Source organism: Chionomys nivalis, chromosome 4 (genome assembly GCF_950005125.1).
Source record: "Chionomys nivalis chromosome 4, mChiNiv1.1, whole genome shotgun sequence".
NCBI lineage: Eukaryota > Metazoa > Chordata > Mammalia > Rodentia > Cricetidae > Chionomys > Chionomys nivalis.
In genome coordinates, this window is record NC_080089.1 from 56,861,760 (window position 1) to 56,875,603 (window position 13,844).

General features: G+C 46.3%; 1 protein-coding gene across 4 annotated transcripts in view; it reads left to right on the top strand.

Annotated features, from left to right (window-relative positions):
- Edc3 (enhancer of mRNA decapping 3) overlaps positions 1 to 13,772 on the top strand; it is a 40,355-nt gene extending 26,583 nt beyond the window's left edge. For all 4 annotated transcript variants that reach the window (XM_057766828.1, XM_057766827.1, XM_057766829.1 and 1 more), the window contains 3 exons: positions 6,604 to 6,757; positions 9,318 to 9,535; positions 11,741 to 13,772. In XM_057766828.1, the coding sequence (XP_057622811.1) occupies positions 6,604 to 6,757; positions 9,318 to 9,535; positions 11,741 to 12,075 (707 nt within the window). In that variant the 3' untranslated portion in view covers positions 12,076 to 13,772. The remainder of the gene's footprint in view (positions 1 to 6,603; positions 6,758 to 9,317; positions 9,536 to 11,740) is intronic.
- The last annotated feature ends 72 nt before the right edge of the window (positions 13,773 to 13,844 follow it).

A 13,844-nucleotide genomic window follows, 5' to 3' on the forward strand; every position in this document is an offset into this window, starting at 1 on the left:
GCTAAATCTAATTAATAGCAAACAGACTGCAGTTTCCAAAAAGTGTTGTCTCCGAAATGGACCAGTCTGATCAATAATTTGCAGAAGTGGCCTGGAGAGCCCTCCAGTCTAGCCTTGTGTCATTCATGTTTTTAATACTAAATGCTGTCATCCTGTTCATACCTAGAGTACTGAACGAGGAGCAACATGTTTATTACCCATTTGGTAATAGCTTTGATTTTAGAGTTCTAACAGCTTGCTGCTGATATCCTGTACGTTCATGCTAAGTGGTGCCAACAGCACATAGGCACTTATTTGGGAATTGCATACACTCCCCTTAGCACTCTTCTTTGCCTTTCTTTGCCAGCAGAGAGGGAGAAGGTGTAAGCACACCTGAGTGCATGTTTATGTGCATGAACACTTGCTTATTATAAGAGGTCGGTTGTTCAGGAATCAACTAAATTTAGTTCTGTGTTTATGTTTAACTCAAATTTCTCTGGAAAGCCTTTTCTTTTTTTTTTTTTTTTAAAGATTTTTTATTTATTATGTATATAGGTTTCTTCCTTCATGTATCCTGCAGTACAGAAGAGGACACCAGATCTTATTATAGATGGTTGTGAGCCACCATGTGGTTGCTGGGAATTGAACTCAGGACCTCTGGAAGAGCAGCCAGTGCTCTATTCCTCTGAGCTATCTCTCCAGACACCTGGAAAGCCTTTTCTGGTCCTTTGGCATGGCTGATTTTTCTACAGTGACAGGTTGTAAGACAGTCTAACTTAGGCCTACCCTGTAAGATAATAATGTTCAGTAGTTACCCCCGAATGGGTCAGGATATCTCTGGATCTGGACTTGCGAGCTAAGAACTCTCTGGAAACAAATGGTTTGCATGTGTGTATGTGAGTGTACCACATACAGTGAAAAAGTCCCCAGAGAATACTGGCAAGTGCCAGAGAATAGTTTTTGCTCAAATTTTATAATATTCTAAAATGCATACTTAGGACCATTGGGTCTCAAAAGACACTGTGCTTAGGCTGGGAAGATTGCTCAGTCGGTAGAGTGCTTACTGTGTAAGCACGGGAATCTAGTCTGAGTTTGGTAGCACAGCACCCACATAAACACAGGGTGTGGCAGGACATGCCTTATTCCCAGTGCTGGCGAGGTGGAGACAAGAGAATGGATTCCTGGAGCTTTCTAGGGAGCCAGTGTCTCAGGGTCTTTTCTAGACCTGGTCTTAAAGAGTAAGATAGTGAATGAGGGTGACACCCATTGTTAACTTCTGGTCTCAATATGCATACCCACAAGCACAACAAACACCAGGGGAAAAAAAGCTGCTGTGCTTATTGTAACCTGCTCTTAAGAATGTAATTAATGGAAGCCAGGCGTGGTGGCACACACCCTTAATCCCAGCAACAGAGAGGCAGAGGCAGGTGTATCCCTGAGCTTGAAGTCAGCCTGGCATACAAAGCAGTTCCAGGACAGCCAGGGCTACATAGAGGAAGCCTGTCTTGAAAAAGCAAAAGCAGAAGAAAAAGAATGTAGTAGAAAGAGCTGTGTGCAGACCAGCTTAGCAGTCAGGAGCTTGACTTAGATGCTCACTCAGCATGGGGATAGGAATGGGGAGTAAGAGATGGAAAGATCCCCATGTGCGGGTGCTGACAGTGTGTGTGCTAGATGATGAAAGGCGGGTGAGCTTAGGATGGGGTTGAGAGCCTGAACAGAAGCTCATGGGCAGGATTTTCTAGGCTGAGAAGAGGATGTTTATAGAAAATGAGGCTTAACTTTACAGAGAGCTGTGCATAGTTTTGTGATTTGAGTTGTCTGCCCCTCTTCTGCATTGCTTTGTGGATGAACCTGTAGAAAACAAAAGGTATAGTTGCCACTCTGGAGGACAGAGAGGTGAGAAAGTGGTTGTGAGTTTCATTGAGAAGGATCTTGAGTTATAAGGCCAGTAGAAAGCTAATGAGTCTGTTCCTTATCTGATGTCTGCTTATGTGAGTTTGATCTCCAGAACCCACATAATGGTAAGAACTGACTCCCACAAGATTTCTTCACCATTGCATGTGTGCACAAATAAGTAAGTACATATAATGAAATGTTTTAAAGTGAAGATTGAGAAAAACTAATGCGATGAGAGGGGAGCTAAGAGTCTAAGGTATTTAGGACTGTTGGAGTAGAGACAGGAAGTGAAGAGTGTACTGAGGCCTGACAGAGGTGGTGCGTGTGTGAGGGAAAGGCTGTGAGATCGATGCAGCCAGGATAAAGGCTTGTTGCCAGGATGTTTGTTGTTGCATATCTCTAGGCTTCTCTAGGCTACATTGCATTTTGTGGTAGATTTCATATAGATCTGCAGGGGCTACTTATACATTGCTAGTCTGAAGGTACTAATTTGCAGGTGGTTTTGAACCACAGAAAGTATGCTACCTCCTCCCAGAGCCTCCATTTTGGAACTGCCACAGAATAGACTCAGTTTACAGACCTAGAGAAATCTCATGCCCATCAGTGGAGCTGTACTCCTTGTTCATGAGACATAGAGCACAGGACCTTTCCTACTAAAGGACCACATTTGTGTGAAGATGGTGCTACATTGAGAGGCACTTTGTTGTAAGAGTCTGGTTAGACAGGAGAAAGGCTAGACCTGGATGGATGAGAGGGGAAGCTTGGAATGTGGTGCTTCCAGATTGGGGCAGGGAGAATATGAGGACGTGTGTAGTCTATAAGGAGAGAAAGACCTGAAGTGGTATAGATTGGGATGGGGAATGCATAAGTGATAGTGTGAGAAAGGACAGATATTTGCAATACTGGGCCCCTGGGTCCTGAGACAACCCAGCCCCACGCTGTGGAAATGAGCAACGCAAGGAGCCCCCTTTCCATTCATGCAGTCTGTGCTTGTTGGTTTTCCTTGATATCTAGAGGTTAATGGGAGCCTTGTGAATGTTCTGCCTGTCACAGACTGCATAGTTATATCCCCTTTCTTACTTCAGTACAGCTGTAAAATGCATACTAATATCCAGAGAAACCCAGAAACCAATTGACTGCCTTGATTCTCAAACAATAAAGATCCACCTTCCAACCCAAACATAATTATTAGACTTGGACCACGTTCAGACTGCCAGTGTTATTGTTTGCAGTGTACACGCTATGTTCTTGCTTCATTTCCTTTGGAGCTTATTTTATTCCCCCTGACTGTTTTTGATAAGCAAGTCCAGCTTCTTGAACTTTCTTTATAATGTTTAAAAGGAATATTGTGTGATTCTCATGTGTTCCTTTTGGAGAAGCAAACAGCAGGCTCTCGTAAAGTCCCCAGCATATGACTTCAGGCAAAGAGGATTCTAGCCTCTCTCGCTCTAGGTTATAAAAATATGCCAGCCCATCAGCACAGCCCTTCCTCTCTGCACAGACCAGGGGAGATGGTAGGAGATTCAGTTTCCAGCTGTAGTAGCTTCTAGCCAGAGTGGGGAGTGCTTGTTTCCCCGATCCCCAGAATTTTATTCATATTCTTCAGGGCTGTGAGGCGAAAATGGGCTGGAAATGGACCTACTTGTTCCCAGAGAGATTCCTGTCTGTGCGCAACACAAGAGCCAGACTTGGAAAACTTGATTTATAGGGTAGCCGACCACTCCGTTATAAACCCAACAGCACCAGTTCGGGTAGACAGGTGAAGGAGGCAGGCTGAGGGAAAGCTCTACTCTGCAGGGCTTTGCAGGGAAGGAGGCTTTTGAAGTGCATAGGTGTATGACTGTATGACTAGTCCTGACAGGTTTGGAGTACGACAGCTCAGGAGGCTTGGAGACTCAGCCTCTCAGGGCTTCACCAGGAAGCTCTACAAATATGTGCCTGTCTAAAGTGGGCCATAAAAAAATGGCTGTTTTATTCGCGTTTTGATGTATAAGGTCAGACTGCACCCTCAGCCTTAGTGCCTGGAACACCAGAGACTTAAATTTTAGAGAGGGGTAGGAAGAGAGTCGGTGCTTGAAAGGTGCTGTTGGTCACCTCTGCCCATAACAGAAATGGGTCGGGCAGGTAGAAGCACTCAACTGATAATTTATTTTGACAAATGTTAGGCACTTTTCATTATGCTTTTCTTATATTAAACTGTGTTGGTCTTCCTTCACTTGAGGAGATGCAGACTGCTGTAGAATTGGGCTTTCTGGGGGCTGGAGAGCTGGCTCAGTGGTTAAGAGCATTGCCTGCTCTTCCAGAGGTCCTGAGTTCAATTCCCAGCAACCACATGGTGGCTCCAAACCATCTGTAAAGAGATCTGGCGCCCTCCTCTGGCGTGTGGGTATAAATGGAGGCAGAAAGTTGTATACATAATAAATAAATAAATCTTTAAAAAAAAAAAGAATTGGGCTTTCTGCTTGGTTCCTATTGCTAAAACATACAAAAGCCTCCTTTTGTCTGGTTTGGGTAATCTACACAGTCAGGACTGGATTCATGATAGAAGTAAAAGAAATTTCTCGATGGACAGTGACAGCGTACACCTTTAATCCCATTTTCAGGAGGCAATGTCTCTGTGAGTTCAAAGCCAGTCTGGCTTACAAAGTGAGTTCTGTGACAGCCAGGACCACACAGAGAAGCTCTGTCTCAAAAAAGAAAGAAAAAAAGGAAGGAAGGAAGGAAGGAAAGAAAGAAAGAAAGAAAGAAAGAAAGAAAGAAAGAAAAAGAAATTTTTCTAGAAATGACCAGCGGGGCAGGGAAGTTTTTCTAAGCAGAATGCTGGAGCAGTGATCCACAAGAAAACTTCTGTTTTTAGACCAGATCATAAATAGCATGAGGTTTGTATCTATACATTTGACCAGTTGGTGAGACCTTACCTGTCTGGACGATGGAGATGCAACAAGCTAACACACTCCAGAAACCATGGCTACTGATTTAAAACTACTGCTTGGAGTTCACAGTCCAATGTAATTGAGGATACAGGATCTAAAATGCCAGATACAGCCAGTAGGCAATCCTCTGATGACTTGCTAGAGCTTGTTTTGTTGTTGGTTTTATCTTTTAAGCATGTTTGAGTGTTTTGCCTGCATGTATGTGTGTGCCATGTGCATACAATACACACCGAAGCCAGAAAGAGTGTCCGATGCCCTGGAACTGGAGTTTACAGATGGTTGTGAGCTAACATGTGGCTATTGCTCTCAGACCTGAATCTTCAGAAAGAGTAGCCAATGCTCTTAGCCTCTGAGCTGGCTCTCAAGCCCAGATAGAGCCCATGTTTGTTTCTTCAGACAGGGAAGCTAAATGGTCTTCTTTGGCAGTAGGTCTGATCCTCTGGGGCCAGTCCAGCTTTGGCATTTGTAATATGGCGTTAAAGCAGGGGCTTCAGATCACCAGTTTTTACTTTGGTATTTCTTCTTTGCTTGGTTTCCTGCTTTCTGAAGTGTCACTGGTCTGAAGATACTGATGTATGTATGTGGGTACACCACATAAACTTTTCCAAGTATACTAGCTGCCAGGGAATTGTTAGAATTTTGTTTCTGGGGAATGAAACAAAATGTTCATTTAAGTAGCTTGACAGTTGTTTTGCTGTGGCCAGAGGCTGGGTAGTATGTAAATAGGGGGAAAATGACATTTGAGAAAATAAGTTGCTGTCTAAATTTCCTTAAGCTAAGAGGAAGAACTAAATGGAAGAAAGAAATAAGAGGAAGCAGAGAGCAAATGGGTGGAACTTCCTGCCAAGAAATTGATGAGAATAGCAGTGTTCAGAAAGGTCAAAGGGCATTATTGTCTGTTCCAATTCTTGGGAAAGAGGAGCAGCCTATTTATGAGGAAAACTCCAGTCCAGGGTGACTTTCCCCCACTTTGGGAAAGTGTGCTCTCTTTATTGTGATGGATTGCTGTAGCATCTGTGCATAGTGGCCTGAAGCCAAGTGCCTAAGGAGAGAGGGCGAAATCCTCCTTGCTTTGTGTTGATCTGCATCAGTTCCTTCTGTTGTGGTGACCCCAACCATAAAATTATTTTCGGTGCTACTTCATAATTGTAATTTTGTTACTGTTATGAATCGTAATATAAAAATCTGTTGTCGGATGGTCGTAGGGGACCCCTGTGAAAGGGTCATTCGAACCATTGGTTGAGAACACTGATCTAGACCAAATTGTGTATAAGTTGTCATTTACTCTTCAAGCATGCCTTCGCTTCAGGGAGGAGAATGGATCAGGTGAGGATTGGTCTTCTTTTTTAAAACAGGCTCTCTACATAGCCGTGACTGTCCTGGAACTCACTAGTAGACCAGGCTTGCCTCAAACTCACATCTGACTGCCTCTGCCTGTAGAATGCTGAGATTAAAGGCATGCTTCAGCATGCCTTGCAAGGCTGAGTCTTAAAAAGTTGACATTTGGCCTAGAATACAGCTCATTTGGTAGAGTTTTTGCCTAGCACACACAAAGTTCTGGGTTCAGTTCTCAATACTGAATAAATTGGCTGTGCTGTGCTCACTTTTAATTTCAGCATTTTGGAGGTGGAAAAGGGATTTGGAGTTCAAAGTCATCCTTGGCTACATAGTAAGTTTTAAGTCTGTGCTACATGAGAGACCTTGTCTCAGAATCTGCATAGAATGCCTACATTTTTTTTTAAAACCTGGTTTCTTATAATAATTTTCCGTTGCTTCTTGCCTCTTTTAACCACAGACTCTGGCCTGGTGGTCCCAAGTGTCTCCTATGAGCTACATAAAAAACTGTTATCTGTGGCTGAGAAGCATGGACTGACCCTAGAGCGGAGACTTGAGATGACTGGTGTGTGTGCCAGTCAGATGGCACTGACTCTCCTCGGAGGACCCAACAGGTAAGTGACCCTGCTGAGTGTGGGCTCATGTCCTGCCTGGTCAGCCCACAGCACCTCGCACGCACACAGGGCCTGTCTCCTGTGAGCCTCCCTTGTGCCGCAAGTCTCCGTCTGCCTCTCTCCTACCCATCTCCTGGAAGTCCTTACCCTCCCTTCCTTGCTGACAGCAACTGTCTGGGCTTTTGAGCTCCCTACTGATTGTCAGGCCTGACTTCGAAAGACCTTGCAGAGATCTGGGCTTCGACACTCAGCCTTTTTACTAGGAAGCGCATCAGTTTTGAGCACCATACCTGAAACTTCTAGAAACACCCTAAAAACCTATCAGAGAAGATTGTTCCTGCCTGCCCAAGGTCATTGTTAGAAGCAGAGCATGGTCTCACCAGTGGGTATGTGCTAGACCGTGTGTTTGACACTGCACACACCAGTGACAAACACAGCACACTCTCCTCCTGCCCTCTTGTAGCCTGGGTAGTCTGGAGGACATGCACTGAGTCAGTCGCTGTGGTGATGGAAGCAGAGAGGAGTGTCTAGGACGTCTCCATCTGTGCTTGGCTGCACAGTGTCTCCTAGCTCTGAAGCAGTCTCAACGAAAGCAAGTTTGATCCGGGATGGATGGATTTCACTCTGGCCCCTACTCGTTAACAAAGTAGAGTTAGGAGTATTTGTTTCCCCTTGTGCTTTGCTTGGGCCTGTTCTTTGCTCTACAAGGTCTCTGATGTTCCTGTATAGGAAGAAGACTCCCCAAGGAGTGATAGCTTGTTGCACACACTATGCTCAGAGTAGCCACTCCGGTAGGTCTTGGAATGAGTTCCTTGGGGAGAAGGGTTTTGGAGCCGTCTGGAAACCATAGCATGGGCATGCTATGCGTGTCCTCACCAGTGTACTCTTCTCTAGCTAGCTTTTTGTGACTAGTGTTTTTCTTAGTCTGAGCTTTCAGGAGACCCATCTGTGTCCTTTGTAGCAGTTGTCAATAGGCCTTTGGGAGCCAAACGCTGTTTCTTCCTGTGTGCACTGTGTGTGTCAAGTGCTGTTTTCCACAACGGAATCTTATGTGCTGCTCAGAGGTTCACTCTAAAGAGAAATATTCCAGCCCCATGATTTAAGAGGAGCAAACTATGGCTCAGAGCTTGAAGGACTGCCCAGGTAACACTGCTGGTGTACCGGACGCCAGATCTCCACTCTGTAGAGGTGCTGTGGGTGCTAGACACCTGTCACTTACTTCTTGGTGAAGGCTTGTGATGGGTGAGGGAAAGCCCATTGAAGAAGCAGCCCCTGTGAGTCTGGTGCCAGCTTACCCTGCAGTTTCTGTGTGAAGGAAGAAGTAGTCTATTTCCTCTAGAGCAGTGGTTCTCAGTCTTCCTAATGCTGCAGCCCTTCAGTACAGTTCCTCATGTTGACCATAATAAAATCATTTTTGTTGCTATTTCTTTTTTTTTAAGAGTTCAAGTCTTACCATTGCTTTTTCATAGCTATAATTTTGCTGCTGTTAAGAATCGTAATGTAAATCTCTGATATACGACCCCTGTGAAGGGTTGTGTAGCCCTCAAAGGGGTCATGGCCCACGTGTTGAGAACCACTGCTCTAGAGGCAGAGATAACGGGGTAGTGACTAACTTGGTGTCTGTGGAGACGATGGTACTAAGTTCTCCCAAGAGCCTTTGGGAAGGGAAGTTTGTCTTGACAATACCTATCCTCTTCCTCCCTGTGGGGGATGGGATTGGCACTGCTCCACCCCTAAGTCTTGCAGTTTCCCTCTCCTCTACCTTCTGTCTTGATATGGGCCCCTCTGGGGCTGATCTGAGCCAGTGGCATGACAGCTTTGACTAGCAGAAAAACAAGTGGCTGCCTTGTGCAAGGCAGGTCCTTCCCTGGTGCCTGGTCTCAGTTGTGATGCCTGTGTTGGGGAGTGCTTTTCATCCATTTGCTCACACAGCCCCCTCGGAAATACTAGGAGTCATCCACAGCATTGCCCTCCTCAGATTATTGACACCTCGAAAGCAAACGTGGATTGGCAAATAATCAAGGACAATAGGGGTCAAGAAAGGGAAAACAACTAGCGTGAGTCAGGGTATCCCCACAGAGCTGAGAGCCTTGGTCTGAACTAAAAGAAAAGGTTGCTCAGAGTCTGGAAAGTAAAGGACTGTTTGCCCAGAGACCGTAGTTTGAGCACAGGCAGGAAAGACCCTTACAACTCCATGGAAGAATGAGGAACCTGACCTTGTTGGTCTGGGGGTGAGAGATGGAGCAATTCCGCCACGTGGAGTTTTGGATCTAACAGTTCACATGAAGACATTTTTGGGTCAGAACATAGTTCTGGCAAACAGGGTTTTATGCTACTTGTTCTGGGTGAACTCCTAGTGGGAAGAACAAGCAATGAGGGCCACACTACAGGCCTGTTAGATTTGTAGTGGACTTGGGTTTTTCTGGGACCTAGGACTTGGTCAGCAGTGGAGAGTGGGAGTGGGGTGCCCCTGAGAGCAACAGCTACCTATTTCTGTGTTGGGGACTTAAGGGATTGGCCAGTCTGTGTCCAGAAACTGCTTCTTCACTTTGTGTTCTAGGTTGAATCCTAAGAATGTCCACCAGAGGCCTACGGTTGCCTTGCTGTGTGGGCCCCATGTGAAGGGGGCTCAGGGTATCAGTTGTGGGAGGCACCTAGCCAACCATGATGTGCAAGTCATCCTCTTCCTGCCCAACTTTGTCAAGATGCTGGAATCTATCACCAATGAACTATCTCTCTTCAGCAAGACTCAAGGTCAACAAGTGTCTAGCCTAAGAGGTGAGCATTAGCATTGGAGAGTAGCTCTTTCTGTGTCAAGACCTAGGTTCACCAAAAAAAAAAAAAAAAAAAAAGTGCCCAAGAATTGGGCAAGGTTTTCTGCTTCCTTGGTAGCATGACAGTCTGGTGGTGCCATCTGGTGGTGCTAAGTAGAAAAGCATCACATGGGTGGAATTTTCTGCTTTAGTTCAGTATGGTGGTGGCCCACATGTAAAATCTCAGCACTCAGGGCATGGGGACAGGAGGTTCTTGAGTTTGAGGCCAGCCAGGACTACATAGTGAGACTCCATCTGGGGGAAATACATGTGTATGTGTGCATGCACATATGCACACGCAATGCTCTGCTTCTAAGGGCTCTTTAAATCACCTAGAGGAAACAGCCTAGGCCCTACCCTTTTCCTGCCACGCAAAGAGATCTGGATATCCACTAACTCATTCCATAAATATATATGGGACAAGTACTTTTCCCAGTTATGGGAATAAACATGGCAATGATTTTTAAATCCATTTACCGAGCTGGATGCAGCAGGGCATGGCTTTAATCCTAGATTCAGTCAACATGGCAGCCCCAAACCCTATGTAGCTCCAGTTCTAGGGTATCTGACAGTCTTCTCCTGGCCTCCACACAAGTGGTTCATATTCATACTAAAATGATATATCAGAGAGAGAGAGAGAGAGAGAGAGAGAGAGAGAGAGACAGAGAGAGAGACAGAGAGAGAATGAATGAGAATGAGAATATACTCTAAATGTTTTGGCCTGAGTCCCTGCCTCAGAATTGGAACTTGATAGAGAAAGAACACCTCAGGTTAGATGTTAGTAAAGTGTTCAGGGGTTGGGACTGATACTGCCAAACAGGAAATTTTGTGACTGTAGTAAAAGGAAGGGTCCAGCCTGGAGTTTCAGGTATTGAAGGATATGGAAGCTGAAAATAGCCAGGAAAAGGGAAGAAGGGCAGAGGACTGAGTTCTTTGTTTCTGAAGTTACGGAGATGGGCAGGAGTGGTCAGGGAGGGAGAGGGAGGTGCAGTGGTCTGTGTAGCTGACAGCCAGGTGGAGGAAAGAGTTCTAAATTAATTCATGGGAAGACTGAGAATTAGATTTGGCAGTGTGGAGCCCAGCGTTATTTAGAAAGCGCAGTTTTGGTGTAAGAACAATGTCTCAGACTTAAGAGATAACAGGGTAAGAGCTGGAGCAAAGATGGTCCAAGAGGGAAAGACCTTGCTAGAGGCCACATGGCAAGTCAGGAGCCTAGGCCAGAACCGCAGGCTTCTGTGTACACATAAAGGGTTCCATTCTTAATCTTTCGAGCCATTCATGGCCCACAGGAACTTTATAGTGGTGCGTTTTAAGGAGGGAAGCTGTGAATCTCTAATTGAGCAATGCTATTAACTATAGGCTGAGTACGAGGATGAATTACAATTCCTGATGCAGTGCCAGGTTCCAGCCAGTCTTCCTTCTAGCTGTCTGAAAAGCTTCCTAGGGCAGGTGGTTCAGGAGGCTGTCAGGTTGATTTCTTAGGTAATCCACGATTTGCATACATGTTGAGACTTCCTGTTCTTACATTGTTACAGAGGTCTACAGCCTAATCAAGAGCAGAGGCTTTTTTTTTAACATTGCTATTACATTTTACTAAAGTTTGTGTGTATGTGTGCACATACTGTGGCATGTGGGTGGTCTAGAGGAAAACTTAGAGGAGTTCTCTCTTCCACCATGTGGGTCCTGGGGGCGAGGGGCAAACTCAGGTCATGGGGCTTGACTGCAAGTGCTTTCACCAAGCACTGAGCCATCTCACTGGCTGACAGAGAAGCCCTTTTAAGTGCTGGGAGAACAGAGATCATTTTTCCCTGTTACTAAGTTAGGGCTGAGTAGAGGATCCCTTTGTATAAGGAATTCCCAGAGAAGGGCAGGCTGGCTGGAGTGGGATGCATAGACCAGCGTTTTGCGTATAAACATCTACTGCCAACTAGGCAGACAATGGACCAGAGAGCATCTCAGAACTTGTAGCGTCTGCAGGGTTAGTGAGATAGAAAGCCCTATCTGCAAGGCAGAGGTGGTGAGGGCCTCATGCTCTTGAGTAGGCTGGCCTTTGGAGAGGCTAATATTAGAGTTGGTGCCACCTCAAACACTAGATCTCATGGAGCGATAAACCCTGGTCCTGCCTGCTGTCTGGTCCAGGAATGTTCAGTTGCATTCTTTCCATCTACAGATCTCCCTACTAGCCCTGTGGACCTGGTTATCAACTGCCTGGATTGCCCCGAGAATGCCTTCCTGCGGGATCAGCCCTGGTACAAGGCAGCTGTGGCCTGGGCCAACCAGAACCGGGCACCAGTGCTCAGCATAGACCCTCCGGTGCATGAAGTGGAACAGGGCATCGATGCCAAATGGTCCCTGGCACTGGGCCTGCCTCTGCCACTGGGGGAGCACGCAGGCCGAGTCTATTTGTGTGACATTGGCATTCCCCAGCAGGTCTTCCAGGAGGTTGGCATCAACTACCATTCACCCTTTGGCTGCAAGTTTGTCATTCCCCTGCACTCTGCATAGAGGACTCTTGGCAGCTGGACCCTCTATTCCCCTGCACTTCTGCTGCCAAACCCAACAATGGACGCCTTAAGGATGTGAAGTTTTGTGGACCTTATAGATTCTCTTTTGGGTTTGTTTCTTATATGAAAGAACACAAACATACTTAAAACTTGCCTGCCACCTCCCCTTAATCAGGGAAGGCTTTCCCACTGGCATGCATGTCAGGGATAGACCAGTGGCTCCAGGCATCTTTTCTATCCTACCATGCCTCCATCCAAGTGGGGCTTTGTTTACAGACATAGGCAGCTCTAAGACTGTTTCAGGTTTACAGCCACTGGGCGTGGGCTGGCACCTTGTGGGGTTGGCCAGGGCCTATTGAAGCCTCACCCACCTCATTTCAGAAGGCTTTCTCTTTTCCATGCGTCCTCTGGCCCTGCAGCCAGCCAGCTCACCTTTACTCTAATCATGTAGATTAGGCTGCTGTCAGGCAGCTATCCAGAAGGCAGACCTGTGATCTCCTAGGTCCTGAGAGTGCTGTCTCTGCCTTCCCCCAGTGCCACCCAAGTTTTTTTTAGAAGCTTTGGACCCTCCTGAAATGTTCCAGTTTTATGTTGGAACTTTTCCTGGGGAGTGTATCGGGATAATGACTGTGATGAGGTTCTAAGCTGGCTGCTTTGCTGTCATCTTTAACAGAGGGTTTGTGCCTGTCAGGCTACAGTGCCCACCTCCTAGTTGGGAGCCAGATGTTCAGGATGCAGCTTTTCAGTACTGGGGAAACCCTGGGGAGTTTGGTGCTTCTGTTCTAGGCCGTCATCACTTCCTACCTCCTCCTTACCCATAAATAGTATTCCTTGATTCCCCTTCTGCCTGCCTCTGGAAATGCCCCCCTCCCCATGCCATGGCTTCACTCTTATGTCTGGGCTTTAATCCTTTATAGTTGCCCTCCCCTGTGTGCAGACTTGGGACTAGAGGTCTGTCTCAAACATGGCCAAAAATGAGCCCAGTTCTGGATGACCTTGCTGATGGGGCTCAGCCATGGGAACATCACATTGCTCAGATCCTAGGGCATTATCCTTGGGATCTTCCTGGATTTGGGCCCCTCCAGGCTAGTAGGATAGGACCATGCCTGGAACCTTAGCAGGGACCTTTACAAAGGACTTGTACTTTGAAGCTCTCCCCCTACATGGTTCTTTCTGTTGTGCCCATCACTGGTGGGCATAGGCAGACATGCAGTTGGGCTTACTACCCTGATATTGTAGATTTCAGGCTATCTCTTTTTTTGTAGGAACTTGGCCCCAACGAATGAGAATAGCCCTTCCTTTCTCTCCATCTTTTCTCTCAAGTTATTTCCAGCAGCAGGAAAGGACTGGGAGCCTCAGCTGCACACTTCAAGAAAGACTTTGTAACTTTCAAGCTAGGCCTCTTCTCTGAATGCAGGGTTACAGTTGGGACAGCAGGCAGCCATTACAGGTCACTAGACACATACAAAGTATGTGAAGATGGTGACCCTGGAGGTGGTAAGACTTTGAGAAGCCTCCTCCCTCTTTTCCCTGCCCTTGGCCTGAACCACCATTTGAGTTACTGAAACTGTTGTACTCCTATCTGCAACTCTTTTTGGAAGTCCCTGCCCAGTGGCTGGTTTCAGTCAAGTGGTCACATCTGTCAGTAACTCATGCAGCTCTTGGGAAACCCAAAGCCAGCACTACAATAAAGTGAGTTCTGTGCTGTCTCAACTGCTTTGTAGAGTGTGAAGTGCTGCTTCCCCAAATCTTAGGAGCCTACCCTGATCA